This window comes from Phalaenopsis equestris, unplaced genomic scaffold (genome assembly GCF_001263595.1).
Source record: "Phalaenopsis equestris unplaced genomic scaffold, ASM126359v1 Scaffold000224, whole genome shotgun sequence".
NCBI lineage: Eukaryota > Viridiplantae > Streptophyta > Magnoliopsida > Asparagales > Orchidaceae > Phalaenopsis > Phalaenopsis equestris.
In genome coordinates, this window is record NW_018164666.1 from 3,008,539 (window position 1) to 3,034,381 (window position 25,843).

General features: G+C 33.3%; 2 protein-coding genes and 1 non-coding gene across 3 annotated transcripts; 1 reads left to right on the forward strand and 2 right to left on the reverse strand.

The window, feature by feature from the left end:
• Window positions 1-240: 240 nt before the first annotated feature.
• On the reverse strand, window positions 241-1,578 carry LOC110023517 (probable WRKY transcription factor 40). Its single transcript, XM_020722982.1, has 4 exons — window positions 1,360-1,578; window positions 936-1,277; window positions 745-861; window positions 241-642 (listed from the first exon to the last, which is right to left on the reverse strand). The coding sequence occupies exons 1-4, from the start codon at window positions 1,462-1,464 to the stop codon at window positions 325-327; spliced, it is 882 nt and encodes a 293-aa protein (XP_020578641.1). The 5' UTR covers window positions 1,465-1,578; the 3' UTR covers window positions 241-324.
• Window positions 1,579-20,661: 19,083 nt separating this feature from the next.
• On the forward strand, window positions 20,662-20,734 carry TRNAV-UAC. Its single transcript has one exon. It is a non-coding gene; the product is annotated as a tRNA-Val (tRNA).
• A 2,984-nt stretch (window positions 20,735-23,718) lies between these two features.
• Window positions 23,719-25,609, reverse strand: LOC110023509 (CBL-interacting serine/threonine-protein kinase 5-like). Its single transcript, XM_020722966.1, is given in 2 exon segments — window positions 23,719-24,968; window positions 24,970-25,609. Coding segments are annotated over 2 exon segments (1,332 nt in total). The 5' UTR covers window positions 25,410-25,609; the 3' UTR covers window positions 23,719-24,076.
• Window positions 25,610-25,843: the final 234 nt, after the last annotated feature.

A 25,843-nucleotide genomic window follows, 5' to 3' on the forward strand; every position in this document is an offset into this window, starting at 1 on the left:
TTAGTAGAAGTCTTTTCTTCTGGTACTGAATTGACTTCAGAACTATGAATTCATTGTATCTGTTCATTTATCAAAATCTAATAAGGCAGCAAGAGAAATTCAAGTCCAAATTGAACTACAAAACTGCTTTTTTAAGAAAATATGTCTTCTTAAATTATCCAAATTGCTTTCAACATGCCTAACTGGAGAGAAAACTTAAACCTAACCAAGCATCTGCTCTTTTGAAGTCAAAGTTGGGCAGTCAACAGTCCATTAATATATCACAAAAGTTTATTTACGCGATGATATAAAGTTCAGAAAGTAAAAAAAGATGACATTTTGCGATCAATTTTTATATTGGAACTCATAGATCCTCCCAGATATAGCATTTGCTAATTTTGCTCTAAAGCTCGGATCTTTCGCCAACGCTGCCGCCATCTGCTCAATCATAACGTTCTGAAACCCTATAGACTTCATCTCCCCACAAGCTTTTTTCACATCAGTGAGCTCCGCCGAGATTGAGTTTATGGTTACAGAGGAAGGAATCTCTGAACTGACATGGCTCACTCTACTAAAACCTTGACTTTGCAGGGGAGCCTTATGGTTGTGCTCACCTTCGTATGTCGCGACTATGAGCGACAAATCATTAACACTTCTTTGCACCTGCAAAATCAACATTAAAATTTCATGATATTGCACCAACAATAAGTTCCATGTTACAAATTTACAAAATCATGAATATCTACATGTCAACCTCTTGCTCACCTTCTTCTTAACAGGACATGATGGAGCAAACGAACATCTAAAATAAGCTCTTGGTGAGGGGTTATCTCTTGTAACCTTCTGTCCATATTTTCTCCACTGATAACCATCCTTCACAATCTGTAAACCCAAAATCAGAATTAAAGCTAATACGAATCAATCAATCTAGCTTTTCAATTTGAACATATGCTCACCAAGCTTGTCTCAGCTGGATCTGTTCGCACGCAAATCTTTGAGATATTGGACTTGGAATCCACCCTCAATCTCTTGTGAGATTCTAAGTCACTTTTCGAGCTCTCCACATTCGGCTCAACTCCATTGTTTGCATCTTCATAGCTCTCCGATTCGAGGCTGTCGCTCTTCCTCTTTATCATGGCAGAGCAGGTTTCGGCCACCTTTTCGGAGGACGACGAGTTGAGGAAATCAAAAATCTTATTTTGGAGGACGTTGTAGTTCATGCTCATGTCACATAGCATCTCATTCAACTTCCTATTATCTTCTCTTATTCTGCTAAGTTTCTCTTTAATGAACATAGACTGTTGAATAATACAGTAAAAATGAGATCTTTAGACTTAATCATGCTTAAGAATGGCGTCAGAGGAAGAATTAAAAGCTTACGTCTTCGGGAGCCGGAGTCCGATTAGGCGACAAGCCTGCATCAGTGAGGCCTGCTGGGCTGACGCTGAGCTCGAGGTTCAGAGTGGTGGAAGCTGCAGGTTCCATGGCGATGTTAATCTATACTGTTGAAGAGGAGGAAGAAGAAGACAAAGCGAGAAACTTTGCCTGTAATAAGAAGAAAAGATGGTTGCTATTTCTTGCTATATATATACATGGAGATTATGAGTTGATGAAACTTAATTTTATATAGAAAAATGGATCCAAACTACATAAGAGGGGAATCAATTGGATTAGTGAGGGAGGGGGAAAGTTTCCATTTGCATGTCGGCCATGGGATGATTTCTTTTTTGTCAATGTTAGGCGTCAAAGTCAAGCTCTTATAGGAGAAGGCAGAAGAGCAAGTTGATGGGACTAGGAAAGGGAAGTCTTCTTGACTTATCCGCCCTTCTAATGTTATAAGTTTTTAATATTTCATACATAAAATTTCTTGTTGTTGTTTCAATATTCTCGGCTTATTTTTTCTTTTGCCTTCTTGCACAACTTGGGGCACAATAATATTCCAATTACATAAATAAATCCGAGATTTTAAGTAAATTTTTAATGTTATATATTAAATAAAAAAATTTTATCATATAGATTTTAATGTATAATTTTAATTTAAAATTAACTATGTTTTAAGAATAATTATAATTATATATTTTCTTCTTGATATTACTCTACTTATAATATTTTAAATATATGTAAAACTGTACTAGTTAATCAAGTCCTAAATTTTTAATGTTTTTATAAATGATAATGAATTAAAAAATTATATTTGCTGCTAAGGTTACAAAATTCTCATCATTCATGCATCTGCGTCCAAATTTCTAAAAGGATCATTTTTCTCTCCTTATGCACCATAATACTTAAAATCCTCCCAAGTAGAGGAGAAAATATTATGTCTACACAGTATTGTGGTCAAATTCTTGACATCGTATTCATATACGGGTGTCCGGACATAATATTTTCTCCGAGTTGAGGTTCTCTTGTGATTCAAGACCCCAAAGAATAGAGATTAAGAAAGAAAGAGAGAAAGTAATCGTGTCAATAGTGTTGAACTTTCCCGTTCTTCTAGGCTAATTTGGCTCTCTTGTTTATAAAATGATTTTCTTATCTATAGGGTAGAGGGTAAAATATAGTGAAAATATATTTTTCTCTGCTTTAATGGGGGTTCTATAGCGTATTCTTGAAATTTCAGAGTATAAAAATATTGTTCGACTGCTCTATGGCTCGGTCGGCTGTGCTTATTTGGATTCGGCTTTGCAGGGTCTATTCGATCAGCTAGGCTTAGTCGGCATTGCCATTCAGCTAAGTTTGATCGGCTTGGGGTCCACAAGATTGGTTTTGTCGGCGGTGTTAGTTTAGGTTGTCGACTCTTCGTAATAAACTGGGGAGTTTTTGGACGTCCCAATATGATTGGAGGTGTTGTGAGGCTAATTTTTCCTAGAGTCTGTTTTTTCGTACCAGGTGGCTTGAATATCTCTATCTCATTTCTGATAGAATGGCTGGAACTCAGATCATTCACTCATCTTTCGTGACTCATTCAACTTTGACTTTCATGGCATTGGCTCGGGCCAATGCACTTGTTCAGATAAATAGGGCTCATGGTTTTCTGTCTGTGGGATCTGCTTCGTCATATTCTTCTCCCCATGATTGTTATATCTCCTTTGAATCAGCACTGGCACATTTTTGACGTACAAAATTATTTAAGCCAATTTTAGAGAAATAGGAGAGTATATGTTAATTATTGCAAACAAATAACTTCTCGGGCTTGTGCTAGTCAAATTAAAACTTAACATGATGCAGAAGCTTGAGAATAAGATTTAGTCATTCCGACATTCAAAAATTTTGCATCTATAAGATTTACTTGCTAAAATGGTATTTTAAAATCACTTTATTTGCTTACATACATTTTGATATAATTGGATAAGGATAAGGGTGTAAACGAGCCAAACAAGAGCGAGCTCAGGCTCAGCTAGTGTTTGGCTCGTTTATATTTCGAGCTCAAAAAATGTAACGAGCCGAACACGAGCCGTTCACGAACAAAAAGTCATTTTGACAATCCTAATCACGTAGCCATAAGATGTTAAGGATTGGGCAAGATTTAAAACATCATTTGAATCTGATTTAATAATTTAATACTTTTAATTTTATAAATCTTTGTAGCCTTGTAGTCAATTAACTTTTTTAAAAATTCTAATCATAAAAAATATATATATAATTGAATAGTAGTATTTCGAGCCAAAACGAGCCGAACACGAACGAAAAAATATTTGTTCGTGTTGTTCCTGTTCGGCTCGTTAACTTTGCGAACGAGCCGAACAAGCGCTAACGAGATAAACACGAGTTGTTCGCAAACAACGAGCCGTTTTGATAGTCCTAGGTAAGGAGTTTATGAGTCTCTATTGGATGGTCAAAAATACTTTGTGGAATTGGCTACACTTAGATCACTCGGTCTTCTTCTTGTTTGTCTTTTGGCTAGGTCAATTTTGGTCTATTTATAAATAACACATAATTTTTATCTATTTATAAATATACCATTTAAACATTCATATTTATATTTTCTACATTCTCCTGTCATAAATATTTGCTTGAAAAAAATGTATTTTTAATTTTAAAAATTAAATAATAATGATATTTTAAAAGTATGTTAATGATTCGAGTATATTGCATGTAAATAGAAATACCAAATGCCTCTTTTTAGATATATATGCACCACCACACGTGTCAGTCCAATCCTCTAGATTAATTTTGGAATCGGGTCAGTTGAGATTTCGGTCGATCGATACCCAATTGGGTGATAGTATGCATATTGTGTAAACTTTTCAAGCAGAACCCAACAAAAAATTATCGTTCAGGTTTGTAATTGTAAAAGAAGAAGGGTGGAAATTGAAAAAACGACACAACGTGAATTTCGATAATAGCGAGACAGACGAAAAAACTGACTATTTGCGGCCGTAATTTACTTTTGAATAATTGACAAAGAAATTCAAAGTCATCGGAGAAGTTCTTAAAAGTGAAATGCATGCATGTGAATATGAAGGTTTAGGTGTGTGGATATGTAAATAAATAATTCGTATGAATAATATGATGGCAACTTTTAAGATAAATTTTTCATTAATTTTCTAATATAAGAGCAGTCAAGTTAATGGATAGGAAGTTTAGAGACTGTGTAGCCAGTGAAATGATGTAGCCAATTAATCACTCTAGGTTGAACCCATTTACTAAGAAAGATGTGACATTTAGATTTGCCGATTTGCATTCCAGAGGCTTCCTCAAAGTCTGATAACACTGTCAATATTCTCTTATAAGAGTTTTTTTGAAGCATTTGCAAAGAATCATATCATCAGGCTAGGTGTTAGCTCTGTGGCGATAAGATGTATAAGGATAGAGAATAGGGAGCTGATTTAACAATCGAGATAAGTAATTAGTTTAAATAATAAAAATAGTGGGGGGAAAATGATCTCCCTGTTTAATTCCACGAGAAGAAGAGAAGTTCCCAAATATGTTGCCATTCACAAGGAAAGAATAGATATTATAACTCAATCATCTCTGGATAAAATTAATAGTAAAATCTGAAAGGCCTCTTCTTTACTATATTTTAATTATGAAGTCCCGTTTAATGGTGTCATACGACTTCATCAAGTATAATTTAATAATAAGGTTCCCACCTCTGCATTTCCTCTGCAAATTATGCACTAATTCTTAAGCCAAAAAGATGTTGTCTATGATTAATCTACCTTGACTAAAAGTTGATTTGTTTGTTGTAATAATATCCTTTAATATAGGTTGCATCCGGACTAAAAGTATTTTATTGATTATTTTAGAGATGACAAGGGTTAAAACAATGGGTCTAAAATGATCCCAAGAAGATTTCAGGTTATTTTTTGGAATAAGTGTGATTGTGGAAGAGAAGAAGAATTTCCCAAGATTTAAACCTTAAGAAAAACTTTGAATTGCATTGCAAATATCCATATTAATGACATGCTAGCAAATTTTGTAGAATTGGGTTGTAAAACCATCAGGACCAACCACATTATGATCATGAATATTCAAAAAAGCTAAATGGATTTTCTCCTTAGTAGATCTCATGTCAAGTTGTAAGGATTTAAACAAACATGAATTATCATCAAAGACCTTCCTCTTTATTTCAAAGTTATCACTGACCCTAGCGGAAAATTTCTTAAGAAAAGAAAGAGCACTCTCACCAATGTCTACTTGATTGTAGAGCCAAGTTCTCTCCCCTTTTTTAATTTTGAGGATGGTGCTCTGATATAACAAAAATATATGCATTTTTAGACCCATATTTTGTACTCATTTTTTGTGATATTGCACTTTAATAGAATATATTTTTTATGTTTTCTTGCAGGTTGTTGATTTTTAGGACTTGGACTTGCAGGTTGTTGATTTTCAGGTTGTTGATTTTTAGGACTTGGAGCAAAAATGATAAAATATGGAGTCAAAATGGAGAATATGAAAATTTGTTCAGCATCGACGGCGCTGTTTGACAGAGAGCAGCGAATTAAAAAGAAGACCACTGGCACCAACAGCGCTAGTGTCGGTGCGGACCCTGTTTCGAGAAGATTCAACGAATTTGGACACTTTTTGAGGAGTTTTTGAATGCACCTATTGGAGAATTGACTCTGGGCTTTATTTAGGGCCAAAATTGATCATAAATGTGACTCTTCCTGACTTCTCATCGCCCAAAATTCAACCTCTTACGCACCACACACTTTTCCATTTCATTCCACAACCATTTAGAATCCATTATTCTTATAATTTAGAGTTTTTGTGGTGAGATTATGTGTGAATTCTACTCTAAGAGCTATTGGAGAAGGAAAAAAAATGAGAGATTTCTTCTTCCTACATTTTTCTAGGAGAGGCTACAAGGGATTTCTTTGAGAAAGAGTTTCAGATAAGTGTTGTTTGTTTAATAGTATTGTATGAACTTTCTTTTATATATGAAATTTATGTTTTATTGTATCTTTCTCATGAAGTCTGAGTAGTTTCGTTTATCTTTCTCCCTACTCTGAAATATGGTGAAATGAAAAGATAATATGGATGTGACAATGTTAAAATATAAAATAAATTGTGATGATTTTTCAACTCCAAACTTACTTTACTTTTCGATCTGGTCAATTGAATTGTTAAAATTTGTTGTGAAACATATGATCCGGGAAATGGAGTATGAGTTCTATAACAGATTGAGGATCACATTTGATTCCATGAAGGAGAGTTTCTTTCATGGAATTAAGTGCAAATAAATAGGGAAATATACATTATTTGGTGTAGAATTGGAGATTTTAGGGTGACAGACTAAAAATCCCAAATTAGGTCTTAGTGTTTAAGAACCAAAGCGAGAGTTAGCCTTCAGGGGAAGGGAAGTGGGAGGCAGTATCCTCCTAGCCTAGCCACAGATTTAGGGACCAAACCTGAGATTAACCAATGTTTTTCTATAATACTAGATCATAATAGAAAATTAAAACTGCTTCTATTTGACACAATACAGTGATGCTCCCTAAGCTTTCCTAGCCACTTTTTTTTCTATAGATACTGTCTGGTTCAAGGTTTCTTACATCAAGAACAACTCTGGCATTTTCATTAGATAAATATAGTTTAATAGTTTAGAAATTGTTGTTTAAACTTTGCATTTCAGTTTTGTTGGTAGTTAAATAATTTAGTTCTGATAATATCTCAACTTTCGAAATTAGTGACAGAAATTTCGTTTTAATTTTTGTGAATTTCATAGTTAATTTATCATTTAAAATTTAAACCTTCCCCGTGGGATCAATATTTGGGGCATAAATAGAAAGTCATATAAATAGAAAGTCATTTATTACTTTATTACTTGATAATGATACATATACTTGCGTAGAATCCCAACATTAATTGCTTAAATTTCTTAATTACATATAGAACATCAAGTATTTCACACCGCTACATAGTAGAGTCAACTTTATAACTTTTACACAACTATGTTTCCTCAAGATCATGTTCATACTTCTCCTGTGTTTTATTCGAGCATCAAACATTTTGAGTTCATATCTCCGTCCCTAAACATGATCTCTCCAGGTTTTTAACTTAGCATGTCTTCCTCACTAATGCATATTGCTCATAATCATTAAAACCTGCATCAACTAAGCTGTCTAGTTTAAATACTTCCTCCTCAGCCAATTTAACTTTTTGATGAACATTCCCAAAGATGTTTCAATTCCATTTACATAATGTTGTGGCTAGATTCTCATGCATTTTTTGTAATCTATCTCAGTGAGTGAAGGATCCTTCAAGTTGCCAATTTGTTTCCATAAAAGGAATAAAGTCAAGGTGATTCTTCAATGTGTTTATATATCTGAAAACCTTTTGAAAGGTAGATGATTAAAGGAGATACTCAATAAGAGTGGAGAGTAAGCTCTGGCAAGATGATGAACTTGAGAAGAGTAAAAATAATTTAGTCAGTGACTATCTCCTAAAATTTTGTCTAGTTTTTCATGTTCTTGCCCTCTAGGCCAAGTATATTGAGAGCCAGAGAAACTCAAATTAAGAAGCTCTGCATCGATGATAGAGTTATAAAAATCTGACATATATTTAGAGTTTCCAGACCTACCTCCTATATTTTCATCATTATTGATTATCATGTTGAAATCACCTCCTACCATCCCGTTCTCACATGAGTGTTGGCTTAATATCACCAATTTATTCCATAACTCAATTAAGGCAGCATGTAGAGTATTAACAAAAATGAAAGTAGCACAAACCTTGAAATCCTCCTTTTCCATAATATGGAGTAATTGTTTATCATCTTCCACCACCCTCACCTCTATATCTCTTCAATAGAAAAATCAGATTTTAATATTAGTATTCATAATATATTTAAATCTCCTTCCAAACCTAGGCGAATATTTTGCCTCCCATTTCACCATAGTTTTCAATATAGCAAAGCATCATAATTTGAGAATATGTTTTGAAATTCCTCTTATTCTCCTCTCCCCTTCAAGTAAAGAGAGAGGGCCAATCTATAATCTTTTGGGAAGAGCATTTTAACCTATTTTTAAGCACATACCATATTTGATTTATATCCTATCAAATAACTCAAAAAAAAAATAAAATTCATTGATTTATACTTCATGCTGAATCCTAAAAATTCGAAACCCTAATATATGACATAACCTGTTCAAAGCGTCGCTAACTGTCATGGACTAAGCATTCCATGCAAATAAATGTGAAATGCATGCTTTAATTTATACTTTTAATTTTCGTTATATATTTTTTTAGATTCTTTCCCCACCGACCAAGGGAAATAAAAGGGAGGGGAAACCTTGGCCTTTCATGGTCGCGCAGTCAACTCCCATGGCCATGGGCCCCACGCGGATTCCAGCCATTTGCGTGCCGACCTACCGCCCATAAATGACAATTATTAAACGGAGGTTTTTAGAATAAATGTAATAAATTTAAATCCATTTTAAAACAATTTATATTACGGTAATCTTATTATTATTATTATTATTATTATGTAATAAATTTAAATCCATCTTTATATTATTATTATTTTATTTTTTGCTTTCACAACCTCAACAAAAAGAAAAAAAAAGAAATTTATTGAAATATTAAATTATTTTGTATAAAACTTATTAATTAAAAAAATTAAGTGAAACTCACAAAAAAAATAATATTAAAAATATTTAAATTGAGGTCTTATTAATTGAAATATTTTTTATTGAACCGTGAAAATTACTTTTTACTCATTTAAATCAATTTCAAGTAATTTAAATTTTTATTATGGCTCTTACTTCAACTTCTTTTTGAACCAAAGAGTATTGAATTTCTCTTTCTTTCGATTAATATTCGATCTAATTTTGATTCAATTACTTGTATCAAGATATCTATATCCAAGTGTGTGTGTATGTTTATACTATAGTGTGTGTGTATAGTGCTGCAAGCCGTGGCCTGTTGGTTGGCGGGGTGTCAACGTAAGTCCCCTCAGGTTACGGGTTCGATCCGCAATGGCACTGGGTTCTCGAATATTTAGACACATGACGCAGACTCTTTGATCCCTAGTGGGGCTGGGTTCTCGAATATTTAGACACATGACGCAGACTCTCATCATGGGGTCTTGCGCACGAGAAATCGGTATTTGGGCCTTTGTCAAATACCGAATATATATATATCTAATGAGGAAATTTCATTATTCCAAAACAAGGATTGCAAAATTCGGCAGAAGGATCCTCACTACACATAAAATACAACACATGCAAACAAAAACCTAGAGGATCCACTCTCGGGGTATTGTACGATTTATTCAATCTGAAATATGTTGCATAATTATAAGTTGACAATAAAATACAGATATCTCTCAAAAGTCTGGCAAGTAAAGAGCTATTAGTAACATTTATATATTTATTCTTTAAAATATTAAAATTTAAAAAGTTTTTTTTTAAGATTAAATGAGCATTTTATTTTACAAATGTGGAAATATTGTTTTACAAAATCACATAATAATTATGAGACATTTACATTATGCATTTATATATCTTGAGACTTAAATCTTCATTATTACAACATTCATCTCAAATTTGTAACATCAAATAAACTCTATCATTATAATTATCTTTTAAGAGTGAAATACATTTTTTTTCTCATAAGTTTATGATCACATACATATTTTATGGTATTCATGTAAATTTTCTATTAATTAAATAGTAACATGAAAAAACAAGGGGCTTAAACCAAATTTACAACAACTAACACCTAAGTGGTTGACATTTGACTTCTCGGAAGCATAAAGTCCATATGTTGCTGTCAGAATACTAGAAAACGCGTGATTTCACGTGTATATGCGATGAAAGAGGGGGTTAGTCTTCTCAAATTATTCAATGAAAAAGCCAAATAATGGTCCAACGCAGCCGGGGGTCAATTTACTTTGGAAAACTTCGTGTGTAAATATTCCGACGAGAAGTTGTTAAAATTGACCGCATAATTCCTTAATTTATTTTGCGAGGAATTAAATTATATATTGATATAATTTCTTTCGTTGATTACTGCAGCGCTTAAAAAAATTATGGATTTAAATTCATAAAAAATTAGTTGAAATGAATTATAATGTTATTTATTTAATTTATGTGGACTAATTTATACGATTTTAATTTCTATATTTTAGGGTTTAGGGTTATTTGAATGAAACAAATTTCTTACATATGATTACATTAAATTGCATACCACACAATTTCTGTATATTTGCATATCTAAGATTAGATTAACATTGATGTTTACTTGCATGCTGATATGTTATCAATAAATTTTTATCATTCGACATGAATCTCAAGGCATAGAACATAGCTCGAGGTAAATTTTTTAGCAAGAAACATTTAAACTTTGATTGAAAGTCATCCGTAGCTTAGACTTCAACAAACTTATAATCAACCAGACCGACTATACAAGAAAAAACCAAATGATACCAAAATTGGTTCCAATCTAAGTCAAATCAAACCCCAATCAAGGCATTAATCCGTTTGTAGGAGTTTTTTCGGACATTATTGGAAGGTCAAATGAATGTTGAATCTAATGAGTTCATAGTTGAATCAAGTGTCTCCTTAAGATGAATTCAACAAGCCCAAATCGCTGAATTCTGACATCATTAAGATACTCAAATATTCATTAACCTCCGTGTGAATAAATGAAGTCCTCTGGATTGTTCAATCAAAGTATTTCATATTCCTGAATTAGTTGTATCTAGAACTCTATAAATAGGCTTCACCCCTTTCATGAAGGGGGAGAAGAAGAAGCTTGTAGCCTACAGAGAGAGCTTGAAGCTTAGATAATAAGTTGAAGTCCAACATCATCTCATTGTCGACCACCGTCGACAACCAGTCATCGATTGCTGCCGACCATCAGTTACCCATCGTCGATGACCATCACTCGTTAGTCATCGCTAATCGGCATAGGCCGCCGCTCACTTCTTGCGACAAGTTCATCTGCGCACCCACTTTGTAGTTCAGAAGATTGTGTAACCCTTTCCCACATGTGAGACAAGGGATCATGCTTGTAATCTCCAGTTTATACTAGATTTCTCCAGCTGTGCCAAACCACTTAGTTTTTCCCTTTTTCAGATTTTTCATAGAAAAAACTTCTGGTGTCTCTACTGGTTGTTTCATTTTATCCGAGTTTGAGTTGAATTCTCGTACAACGCTAAGACGATAATTTATTACTCTACCAACGCAAATTTTCTCACACAGATCACATACCACTTAAATCTCTAACTTCACTAAAAAAATAACACAATCATTGACTTTGTTTGAAATGAAATACACCTTTTCCATTTATGGATTTATAATACAAAAAATTTATAAATATAAATATCAACCTTTGGTCCTGTATATGTAAATACACAAGAAAAGTGTGCCATATATGGAAAATTCCCTAATTTTTTTTTTTTATCTTTTATTATTCTTTTAAGAAAATTGAATCATCAATCTGTTCAATAATTAATTTAATGTTATTTTATGTTTTCTAGAACCGAGAAAATTAACAAAATGACTTCCTAGCTTTTTAGGGGCTTATTTTCCGGGCAGCAGTTAAAATTTTATTTCGCACCATCATTTTTCTTTTTTTTACAAATATTTTTGTAATGAGAAATAACTTTTACAATTAAATTACATATATGAAACACCAAACATCATAAATTACACATATAGAACCTGTAACTTTAATATTACTAAAATGAGCGGGTTCACTTGAGGAATTCCTGAGCCAGCTTCTCAAAGATGTCATTGAAGAAGGTATTCATGATGCTCATGGCCTTCTCGGTCGACTTCTCCTCTATCGCAGGTTTGCTCGTTTCTTGTCGGCGGAAGTTTTTTTGAAGCTGGGTTGCCGCAACCTCTTCTAGTCTCTCCTTCGCCGCGAAACCGAGCCGAAGAAGTCGTGACGTTCTCTTGCAGACGAAGACGTCGAGCAGGTTCCTTCATGACCATCCGAAGGATAGAGAGAGAGCTGTAGTTGGAACAAGAAGAGGAAGAAAGAGAGAGAAGTGGAGTCATTATGAGAAACTGTGTACTCTTTAACCAATAAAATTATCCGCAACTTTGTGGACGTAATAAATTTGTCGAATCATGTAAATCTATGTGTTCTGTAATCATTCTATAATTTTTGGATTTATTGTCGTCATTTTTTTCACAGTAGAATTGACGGAGGCGAATGCCGGTGGCTTGACCGAGGTGAATGCCCGAAATAGACGGAGTTAGAACCGGATAATATTATGAGTTTTACCTTCATTTTTAGTAATATTAAAATTTTTAGTCTCATATATGTAATTTATGAAGTTCGGTGTTTCATATATGAAAATGGAAATATTATATGTGGTTCATAACAAAAAAAAATAAATAAATAAATAAAGCAAAGAAGCAAAAAAAGAAAGATTTACAGATATACTAAACAATTCTGTTGTATTTACATATCTAACACATAAACTTTTCTAATTTTATATATATACCTCCCTGTCAATACACATGAAAGGTGCATTTCAAATTTTTTTAATTAACATGGTAGTATTTTTTATGTGATATGAAAGACTTGGGTGGCATAACTGTAACACCTTAAGTTTAGGTGTTGTGAATACATAGGAATTGGGTGTCATGAATTTCCCAAAGTTTCATTGAAATTATTAATACCATAATTTGTAAATATTAAACTGAGATGGCATTCTTTTAAGAGTAAAGTTTATTATTTATATAGAGAAAATGCAAATTCTGGGGAGACACAATTGCCCATATAGGACATAACTTGGTCCCAAAACCTATTATTTTACAAATTAAAGTTAACTACATTTAAGCTAGTATTTTTCTCTAATAAAAGTGTATCAACTTATTGAATTTATAGAATTTCGTTTTATATGTCATTACTGCCAAACATTTCGGACATTCACAAACATACTATAGAATTCTTATCCATTTAAATGTCTAATTCCAAAAGTTCTATATTTACAAATATCACACACAACTTTTTAGCGGAACATAAAAATATCGCTACTATGAACTTTATAAATGAAATGTAATTTTTGCCTTTAGGAGTTCTCCACATAAAAATTGGGGTAGGTCCCGTGATTTTTTACCTTTACGAGTTTTTCACGTAAAAAATTCTGGTGTCTCTACTGATTATTTTCTTTTATCCGCCTGTGTGTTGAATCTTCATGCAACACAAAGATAATAATCTATTACTCTACCGTCACTAATCTCTAGCACACAACTATTTGGTCATAGTTAAGATTTAGTCAAAAATATATGTTTGAATGTAATATATTATAAATTTCTAAGTAACCTCATAACTAATTTTAAATCCTTGTTTGAGACATCTTTATGTTTGTTTTGTGTTTAACACCGTCATCACAGTTTTATTCGGGGAATTGTTCCATTGCTGCTTTCTATCTAGAAATTTTTGTGCTTGGAAACTGCTTATTTCAACCAAACGTGTTATGAGTTCGATGGATGTAAGAAAACTAAAGCAAAAAAATAAGAATTTTATTATAAAATTTAAATGAAAAACTAAAGCAAAATAAATAACCGCAAAATATCATGTAAGGACTTGATTTTCTTTGTTAACCGTTACTCAACAATTTCCATTTATATCAATTATTCACAGTGAATAAACAATATAATTTTAATGATAATAGCAAGAAACATATAACATGACATGATTTTTTGTCTCAGTATTGCTGTTCTATAATATCCTTTCTATCATAAAGCTCACAAATCCTACTGAAAATTGATTTCATTACAAAAAAAAGAGAGAATTTAAATCCTACCTAAATTTTCCATAATGTAAAATTTAATTTTGTGAACCGTCATCAAGCAGAAGGAAACTAAACTCTTGAATATTAAGACATTATTTTTAATGTATTATCAGAAACTTCATGGTTAAGTGTGCCCCTGCGGAAGCACTCTTAGAATATGTGACCGTTTGGGAAGTTATAACGATAGCATAAAATCGTAAGGCCATCCGACCAGAACGGACAATATCTTGATTGATGAGGGTTCGACTATTACAAATTTAAATTATTATAAACATGAAATTCAGCTCAAATTAAGTTTTCTCAATAATCTTAATTTAAGATTTAACAGTTGTCTTTTGAGAGTGCAACACAAAGGAATAGAACTGCAGGAGACACTCTTGCATAATGTAACAACAAATCATTAAAAATCTGATTCTAAATAACAAATAAAAACCTTTCAAATTTCATAATTAAGCAATAACCTAATTGACATTGTCATATAATTAAGCATCATTGGCATGCAAATGATAAATGTAATGGTATAATCATGATGTATTTTAGATCCTACAAAATTATTTTCGTTGGCTTGAAATCTTTAAATGAACATTGTGGATGTAATCTGTTAAAATATACTGCAGGGGAGAGTAAATAAAAATTAAGTAGAGGGGGTTAAAGGCTTACTTCACATAAGTGTACAGGTGTAATTATTATAGCATTCTTCGCAATCACATTCAATCAATATAAGCAAATATCAAATACATATTTTTAATAAGTATTAATAGATTTTTTTTTAAGGAAGATTTATTTACATGCCACTCAATTTTTATGTATTTACAGATCTAACAACTTAGTTTAGTGTCCTTTTTTTTTTTTTTTTTTTTTTTTTTTTTATTTTTCTCACCATACCTATGCTTGAAAATGTGCATTTCACTTTTGAATAGTGGTATTTTTTATGTGATATGAATGAATTGTTGGTATATGTATAAATGGTAAATTTTAGGTGTTAGATATGTAAATACATATGAATTGGGTGGTACACATGAGAAAATATATGGAAGAATGGAACTAAAAAAACCTAAATTGTTATATGAAAAATAAGAAAAGAGGAACATTATACAACATGAGCTAAATGAAATTATTCATTATGTAATTAATATTAGAACGACCAATCCTTCTCCTCATTCTAGAAAAGATGGAATTATGATAGATAGATCTTTTGTGGTAGCTAAGAAAGTTGAAGAACTACTAAAAATTGAGATGACATTTAAAAAATAGCTACTATAGGCCTCAACAATAAATTGACGATAGTTAAATTTGGGTTATTGAATGATGGTATGGATAATAATGATAGAATAACAATAGGTAAGTAATCGGCAATAATGATTAAAAATGGTGGTTAAACGATTACAGATAGTCAACATTAGTCGAATGACGGCATGCAAATGATAAGCTGACAACATATGGGCAGGTAATCATTGTCAAATAAAATTAGTTATGTCACGGTAGTTTCTAGCATTGGCTATCAGCGTTAATCATTAGGAAAGGCTCTAACACTCCTCAAATCGGATGGTCTATTTAATTTCTAATCTAGATCCTCATATAAAAAATGTAAGTCTATTTAAAGTTTTATGTAGAGGAATTTTATAGTTTTCATGAGTGATATTTAGATAATTTTAACCATAATTTTAACCAAAATCTGAAAACAATCCATCAAACAATCCATATTGATTCTTTTGATTTTGAATTATTTATATATTTATCAGCTTTTAATTATCTTGATAAGCCCATATTTGGGTGATCATGGACTCATGGATTCTTCTCATTCAGTTGTTGGATATACTATAAGTGTGTAATGTTGAAGATTATTATACTACGAGTGTTTAATTTGGATTTAGTTGGACTAAGATTAGATCACTATTAATTGTTTTGGATCTATCACTTTGAAAACATTATTTAAATTATAAATCAAGAAAAAATAGAGATTGAATGTTCATGAACATAATTCTAAAATTTTTAATTTAGAAATTATTTCAAGATTTCGTCTCAATCAAATTAATTTCAAAAAAGATATATGAAGTGTAATGATGGGAGTTTGGATGGAAGTTTCTCATTTTATTGTATTTATTATGATAGATCATTCTTGGGATGGATGCCCTCTCAACATGAGTTACTATGTGTTGTGAACTATACCAGTTGATGTGATATATATATGAATCAAACAGGAGAACAATCGACGAAGCAAAAAATAGAACGAGAAAAATCACACTAAAAAAGAACACAAAGATTTACGTGGTTCGGCAAATTGTCTACGTCCACGGAGTTGCAGAGGATTTTACTACTTGAGGAATTTACACCAGTCGATCACCTCGACTTACAAGAGGAATCTCTCACTTTCACTTTGTTGTTCTCTCTCTTTTCTTCTCTTTTTGTTCTTCTCTCTCTATACCGAGATACACCGAAGAAGACAAACCTACAAGAGAAATAAACCCAATTTCTCTTCTGTCACAAGTCACCAAGAAGAATTCTAGGGAGAATAATCTTCTTCTTCTTCCTTCTTCCTTTTGCCACAAGGAACTGCTCCTCCTTGCACTTCTCTTCCTCTGCCCCGAGAAAACCTTCCTCTAACCCGAGGAAACCAAAGAAGAACTCAAAGCGTGACTTCATTTCTGAAGAAGAGTCATCCGAAGCCTTTTATCACGAACAGGAACGAACAAATGGATGCTTCGGTTCGCGTCAGAGGAAGGCGGGAACGGTTGCTGGTGAAGAGACGCAAAGCTTCGCTCGTGCGGGAGCGCAGAGCGGGGTCGCGAGTCGTCGCGATCGGGTACGTGAAGGTAGAAGCGGGCGCAGGAGATCGCGATTCGCGATTGAGGTGTGGTCTCCAGCGCCTAAGACTATGAAGGGTAAATTTATGACCTTAAACTAATTTTTATGTAGCATGCTATGCCAAAAGGAAACTTATCTAATTTAAAAAAAAAAATTCATTACAATTCGTATCAGAGTTTGGCATCTCTTTCTATGATGTGTCATCCGATGATAAATCAAACAAATACTAATGGGCTTATGATATGTTGAATCCATAGAAAGTGATTCATCCTTGTTGAAAAGGCCTAAAGAAAAAAGCAACTCATATATGGCACTAAGGATATCACACTTCAAAGAGAAAAAAAAAAACTATAAAAGGATGAACCATAGCCAACAACCAACAGAAAAAAATTACATCAAGCTAAATATGTGATGAATTTTTTTGGTGTAACAAGAAGTGCACTAATAATGATAAAATCATGAGCTTCAATATCTCAACTATTATGTATATTAAAAAAATATTTTTATAGCTTTCAAAGTAAAGTAGCTTAGTAAATGTTACAGTTAATTTAATGCCAGCACTTGATCTGCTTGTTCCCTTTTGCCTTTCTCATTAATCACTTATTTTACACATGATTGCTTTAATATGATTTGCTTTTTTAGTTCCCGACTTGATGGATTTGTTGATGTTCAAGTCCAAACTAAATCTAATTTTGATCATATCTTTGAAATATAATTGCTTATTATCTTTTTTATTTGAGTTTGATCTGATTAAACTAATGGGCTAATCATAACATGCAATTATATATTTAATAAAAGAATTTTAAATATTTTAGAAATTGCTATATGAGCAAAACAGTGCTGCTAGTGTTCCTACAACCTTCCAATTTGCATTATAATTTACAAAGTTAATAAAATATACTTGTTATAAGAACTCTGCACTCACAATAAACAAATAAAAAAATAAAAAACTCATAAAATAAAACAATAGAATTTTATGGGGAAAGTTTGCAGAAAAGAAACGCTTGAGGGCTTGGCCCATATTATATGTTACATTATTATATAAGTAAATACTGCAAAGATTAGCTCTTCCCCAATAATTGAAGAAGACACAATTATAAAGTTAAAAATGCTAGCTAAATCTATTATAATAATAATCAAGTATGTTGGAGAAGGTGTAAGGATGTGGCAGAGGATATTACAAACAAGTGATAGTGGCGAGTGACAGCATTGTGATAATAATAGTTAGAGGTTGTTAGTAGTTAATGGTGACCATTACATTAAAAATATTTTAGAGTTTGCCTTTTTTAGATTTTCAAGCTCTTTTTTTTTTTAATTATAATTATAAGCTCAAGATATGCCTTTTTTACATTAAAATAAAAAACCTTTTTAATTTTTTTTTGAGGATTTTCTTTTTGTAAATTTAATCAACATCTTATTTTCTTTTATCATAAAATACCTTTGAGCTTTTACGTATTTTGATAGCCTCACAATCAAGTGGTCTTAAACGCATTGAATTCTGTCATAGAAATATTTATTTTGATCGTAAGCATGCACTAATCAATAACATTTTATTTATTAATTAATGTCACAATACTTTTAATCTTACTTTAAGTGTTTGACAAATAGGATCCTTACTTTTTTTTTCCTTATAACGAGTTATATTCCTACATTTTAATCATGTGGGATATCAAAAAAATCAGAATGATAAATTATACCTTCAAATTATGTACAAGCACATAACATGTTTATCAATTACCACCATTCCTTTTGAATAACCTTTTTTTTTTATTAAATATGACCATTCCTTGGTATCCCACTAACCATGAACCTTCTCTCTCCACTTCAATAACCTTATATGCCAATAAAACAATTCCACTTCAATAAGGGCAGCATAGAATATGTAATACATGGATAATACTCAAATAGACAACAGAAAAGAAAGCGTAGATTCTATAACTACCCATTCTCACATCTCTTGAAATACTATATTGTTTGATGGGCATCTGTCGTCTTACAACACATAATTAAATCTATATACTTTGTAATTAATCTCATAGAAAAGAAACTAATGGCATGCTTCATAATTGTATGTGTTTGATTATGAAGTGCACCATTGGGCTCAAGAGATACGTTCTTAAAACTTCAAACATAAATACATGAATGTATATGTATGGGCTTGCCTGTTAATTTTATGCTTGCAAAGTGTTGGTCGTTCACCATTTGAAACTATGCATGACTTTAAATTTAAAAAACTACATATTAAATGCCTTCTATTTCACATGCATATTTTGATTTTGTTGAAAAACTCATCCATGATTTTTAAGGCTTCTAAATAGATATGTGTATAGATTCAACTACAAATAAAAAATATTTTTGCATTATAAATATCAAGAACGAACCATGAGTTTTATTATTATTGTTATATGATAGTTCATGTTCAAGCTAAACACTGGCCAACTAGTCATTTAAAGAAGTTGCATATTATGCTTATTGCTTTTTTTTTTGCATGTAAATAAATTTTGGATCAATTTCTTATCTCAATGAATGACTTTCTGATACATCAATTAATCTTTTTTTTAACATTGAAGATCAAACTATATAGCTAGGCACTAATGATTCTATAAGAAGCTTCTCGACACAAAAGTCGTACTAGAACACCATGACTATTAGAAAATGATTGCATCATCACGCATGAGGTTGTATGAAGGATTGATGCATCCCATAAATTTCTGATTAGATTAGAGTATAAGCCACCCAACAAAGATATATGGTATATCCTGAAGGACGTACAACCTTGACTCATCATCTCTTCCATGAATATGCAATAAAAAATTCTAAGAAGAAAGAATTCCTCAAATCCTAAGTGACATTGATAGAAGATACTTCTGGCAAGGCTCCATATAGGGTCAAATCAAGGATAAACTATTAATAAGAAGACAACTTAGGGTTTGAATGAAGAACTTAGATATCTTCATGCTATGGACATTTTCATCTCTTTCACTCCATGCTAGGTTTGACATCTTTTCTTTTTGATTCTTTTTTAGTGTTTTCACTTTTAGACTCCCTCTTCTTCAAATGACTCTAAAAGAATTAAAATTACATAAAATTTAATAATGAAGAATAATTATGTTGACTAGTTTCTCATAAAACTAATGTGAATTATTTGACAATATTTGGAAATCATCCTCCTCTCTTTTTTAGCAAATTTCTCAACTTTTATATTATTCAAGTTATCTTAGAGATGAGCAGAGATAAGTTCATGTTTGATGTTTGAATCTCATTTTCTTCCAAATATCCACAAAAACTCTCCTAAAAAATTCTTGATTGATACCATTTCCTATTTTCTTAATACAATTTATGATGGTAAGCTTGCTCTTATCCTTGTGAGTTTTCATCAATATAACAAAAAGAAATTAGAAGAAAAAGTAGACTCCCAAAAAAGGAGGAGAAAAGGACAAATACAATAATTTTACATCTCTAACTATTTTATATAGTGTATTTAGATAAGTATTAATTAAAGTTACACAACTCAAATGAAAAAATGCAGAGTCCTATAAGAATATGTAAGGCGTGCATTCTGAAAAAACTCATTAGCTCCATTGCTTATTTGACAAAATAACTTGCAGCTCGATTGTACTTGTAAAAAGAAAATCTGAATAATAGATATTTTATCTAAATAATATCATTTCGAGCAAGTTACTGTGGTGTAGTGGTTATCACGTTAGTCTTACACACTAAAGGTCCCCAGTTCGATCCTGGGCAGTAACATACTTTTTTCATATAAATAATTATAATGATTGCCTTAAAGACAGATTGTTTTAAAACTAATTCGTCAAACTCAAGATGAGTGAGCTAGGTGGATCTCATTTTTAATATTTAAGGAAATAATAATAATAAATTGATGTATGGTGTAGATCAGACCGCGTATACATTTCTGCATATGTTGTCCGTATTAAATAATTTTTCCTTCAAGTGACTCAAACCTTGCTTCATAAGTGTGGAGAAAAGCTTAAGCTCTCGATTGGCTCAATTAAAAAATATATATATGTAAATATATTAAGTTTGATGATTTTATTTTTAAAAAATAAAAAATTATATTTTAACTCTAATTGATCATTTATTTTTTATAATTATTCAATTTATTGGAATATTAATTTAAATTAATATTATTTTCTCCCTTAATATCGACTTGAATTCATAGATTTAAGCTCGAATTTTAAAAAATTAATCAAGTGAAGGCTGACGATGGATCAGACTCGACCTGTATAGACCCCTTTTACATTTGAGGTTATTAACAATATAATTTCAAGTCGAGTTGAGACTGGATTGAATGGATTGAGTGCGGCTCGAAATTGGCCCGTGATTTGTTTTACTAGATTTCAAGCCATATCAAATTGAATTGAACTCAATGTGACACGAATCAAAACGAGTTCAATCAAATTGTGTTATTAGAATCTTTCGGGCTCAAAATTGACTCGATTCAGCTTGAAATCGAAACAAGGTGGCTTAAGTTGAATTTTTCGGATCTCTTATAGCTGAAAATTTGCTTGTGACTCGTTATATTCGATTTTGTCTAGCATTATATGTATAATATTCATAAATAAAAAAAATACTTTGACCTGATTCCGAGTCAGTTAGAGACGATCCCTGCATAGCTACAAATCTTCTCGAAAAAAAATTCAGTCTAAAGTTTTGGCTCATAGCTCAGCTCGTTTATTTCGATCCGATCTCCATTCAAGAAAAAAATCGAATAAATTTTCAAGCAAACTGAATACACACACCTAATTGCATCTAAATTTATCAAAATTTAACTATAATGACTACATGTAGGTATAAATTAGTCCCTCGAACCGGCTCATCGACATCCTTCCAAACAGTCTTTGATAATCTAATGGCATAATAACATTGAATTGGGCTTCCAAAATATCGTCATTTGTACAATTCTCTTTGTTGAAGATAGCACTAAAATTGAGGCTATGCGTTGCATGCCAAATAGGCTATCGTTATAACTTCTGACATAATGCATGCCCTCTCTCAATTCATATTAGGATTAGAGCTATACCAGGAGATAAAAAAAACCATCTAACGAACATCAATAAGCCAAAGTTTTATTTTTAAAGATCATTTGGCTAGTTCAACGAGTTATGTTGTTGCCAATCAATGCTGACATGATAATAATTGATCGTCATGAAACAAAATTTCTCATTTCAAAGACATACATATATCATGGCTTCAACGACATATTGTTCTTGACACAACTCTTCGGCAGACAAGATAACAATTTATACCCCTAATATTTCAGTAGTGAAAATTCATTACAGATTTATTTCATCAAGAGGAGTTGCAATAGATGTGTCGAATGTATGAATTTTATGTACAAGCTATCAAACTAACACTAAAAACATTATTTTGTGATTGGAATAGTGGGCACATAAAGATGAGCCAAACATCTTAAGACTTGATGTCTCCATTACATTTACTTATTATTCACTATGTCTTCTTCCTCCAAAGCCCTTCATCAATGAAGTAAACCTGCCTAAACGTTGCCCTTACATTTTTTTGGGTCTTTGCACCTTTTTCTCATACGTGAATGAGAGAGTAGTAGACGGGTATCAGCCTTCCTCACCACAATATCAATTATTTTCATTCAAAAGGCTCGGAAAGATAATAAATTCTTTCAATTCCTTAAATTCGAGGATTCACTCTATCAAAATCCCATGTCAAATGTACGATAGCATGACATATTTATAAGATTTCATATGAAATTATCTGAAAACTTCTTTAAAAATTATAAGCACTTGGCAACTTTAATTGATCCCACATGATATACTTTTGGCCAAATTATGAATAGGAGCAACAAGAGATATTGCAAGTAAGCATTTGGAGCACTGTTTTTTTTTTTTTTTTTTTTTTTTTTTTTTTAAAAAAAGATGGGCCCCCCCGGGGCAGAACAGATGCGCTCCTACGGAGTCACATATGTAAAGGAAATGTGTCCCCTTAGAAGGAAAAATTATTCCATACGGACAGTGCATGCAGAGATGCATGTGCTGTCTGATCTCGACCGTCGATCACAACAAAACTGTATTTCGGTGGGCCTCATTTAAAAAAAAAAAACAAAAAAACTGTGATCGACGACTGCTTCGATGCAGCGAGAAAGGCGACGCCCGATTGCTCCCCTCCTCCGTTGCATCCGGACCGTTGTCCGGCCATCCAGAGTGCGGGTGTAAAATTTTTTCCTTAAGGAGCGTATCTTTTATTATATATATATATATATATATATATATAATTAAATAGAGTATAAATATTATTATTATTTAGTCTATACGTTATAAAGTATTATAACTAATTTTTAATTAATTAAAAAACAAAATTGAACAAACTAAATAAACTAAGAAATTTTGAAATTTATAAATCTATTTTATATTGAAATTAACACATTAAATCAACTAGCATAATATTTACAAAAAAAAAATATTATCTTTTATATCGGGTTCGAATAGCGCTCGAGCACGGTCTATATTGTAACAGTGGTCGTAGTGATCGATGATGTAACTGATGTTCTTGAAGTTCTTCAATATTATCATTAGCAGTAATGTCATTCGTAGCATCTCGTGACATCCAATAAATTTGTTCATTGGGATTTGATAGAGAGGATAATTGTGATGTACCAAAATACATGCCTACATCAGAAATAAACACAAACTTGAGAATGTTTTGAAAATTTAAATTGAAGTCTTCATTGGCTGAGTACTACATATTTGGACGGTCTTGCATAGCCGAAGGAGTGTCTTGTTAGAAAATATGATGTTTTCGAATAACTCCATGTATAATATTACTGTACAATATTATGCAATGTATCCACAACAATATACATTATTATTATAGATATATCCGGAGCACTGCATTTAATAGTTTTTCCCAAGCTACAGTCATTCCTCGGACCCATGCAACTTTTGTACTTTACTTCAGTCATCACAACTATCACAAGAAGAAGACAACATTTACAGAAGAAGTCAGAATCCCTTTCAACCCACAGGTCCCACTGGACACACGCGGCAATATTTACAGCATCCGATTAGCCCAAAAAACTTAACGATATCACCGGGCCACTCATCTCCCGGCCCAGATCCACACCACATCCTTCAATCCTGGGCGCACATCCTCCTCACAAAACTTATCATACTCTAGACGATCGCCGGAGTTCTTCGAAAACTCGACGACGGCGAGGCCCGCCGCCACTTCAAACACCTCCGCCGTAATCGACAACTTTCCCATCCTCCCCTCCTCTCTACCTTCCATCTTCGCCTTAAACTCCCCCCTCTCTACCTCAAACCCTAGCCCCTGCCCGGCACTCTCCAACGCAACCACGATCGCCGCAGGTGTTCGCCGCGACGTGAACATCGTCCCCTTCCTCCTCCTTCTCCCATCCCTCTCGAACATTGCAGACAAATCGAACCCATCCGCCATCGCCGAGATCAACTCAAATGCGTTGTAGAATCTCGGCGAATCGCTTAATTCCTTCCCATCGGAATCCGATTCCTTCGCCTGAGGTAAAATTGGCGGTGTAATTGAGATCGGAGAAGGGGAATCGGCGCAGCTGAGCCAGTTGTGGCGGAGGATTTCAGGAATCGAAATCCGATCCTTCGGATCAGCGACTAGGAGTCGCGAAATCAGCCGGCGAGCTTCAGTGGAAAACCACGGCGGGATCTTGTAGTCCGCTCGGAAGACCTTGCTGTACATTCGCAGAAGATTCTCATGCTGAAAAGGGAGAAATCCTGCTAGGAGCACGAAGAGGATGACGCCGCATGACCATATGTCAGCCCGATCACCGTCGTATCCACGGCTCCGGAGAACCTCCGGCGCGACGTACGCCGGCGTACCACATTGCGTATGCAGAAGACCGTCGTTCTGGAGCTGATCTGGAAGAGCAGAGAGTCCAAAATCGGAGACCTTGAGATTCCCAGATTGGTCGACGAGGAGGTTCTCCGGCTTCAGATCACGGAACGCCGCGCGAGTGACAGAAATCAACGGCGTAAATCAGCTGCCGGAAATATCGACGGGCGAGATCTTCGGTAAGGCGGCCGCGCTCGACGAGAGAGAATAGCTCGCCACCGCGGACAAACTCCATTACAACGAAGATGCGAGATCGGGTGGCCATTACCTCCTTCAGCTCCACGACGTTGGGGTGAACCACAAGTCTCATGACGGAGATCTCGCGCTGAATCTGAGCGCACAAACAGGACTCTCGCCGGATCTGGTCCTTGTTGATGACTTTAATGGCCACGCTCTCCTCGGAGCGGAGATCCCGGCCGTGGTATACTTTGGCGAAGGTGCCTTGACCTAATAGTCGGCCCATCTCGTATTTGCCGAATAGTACTTTGCGGACCGAATCATCGCCGGCGGTGGGAGTCGCCGGCGGCGAAAGTTCATTTTCGGTGCCCATCGTGTATTGGTAGGTGTAGGGTATGGTTGTGTGTTGCAGGAAGTGGAAGAAGGGAGTTTAATTAAAATGGGAAGGGATAACGGCGGGCGGCCGTCTCCATAGGTTTCCGGTGGGCGAAAGTAGACGGCTTTTTTATTTTCTGTGGGGGAAGATGATTAGAGATGATGGGTAGGGAATGGGGAGGGAGGAGAAAATGATATACAGGGACGTGGTTGCTTTTTTTTTTTAATTAATGTTTAATGTGTTAATTTTATTTTATGGATATTAATTTAAGATAATAAACTAATAAAATTATTTATTTATTGAATGAAACATTAAAATAAATTATGAATGCTAATCTTTGTAATTATAAGTTTATTGTTATAATCAACACAATCATCTAACATTTCAAGAATAAGAGAAATTTCCTAACACCAACAAAGAGCCAAAGCCAG

What these genes read in the sequence shown, in the direction of transcription:
- LOC110023517 (XM_020722982.1), bottom strand. Translation starts at nt 1,464, where the DNA reads ATGGAACCTGCAGCTTCCACCACTCTGAACCTCGAGCTCAGCGTCAGC. An exon ending in ATCCAGCTGAGACAAGCTTG is followed by an intron (nt 862 to 935) that starts GTGAGCATATGT and finishes TTGGGTTTACAG; the next exon opens with ATTGTGAAGGATGGTTATCA. An exon ending in CATGTCCTGTTAAGAAGAAG is followed by an intron (nt 643 to 744) that starts GTGAGCAAGAGG and finishes TTGATTTTGCAG; the next exon opens with GTGCAAAGAAGTGTTAATGA.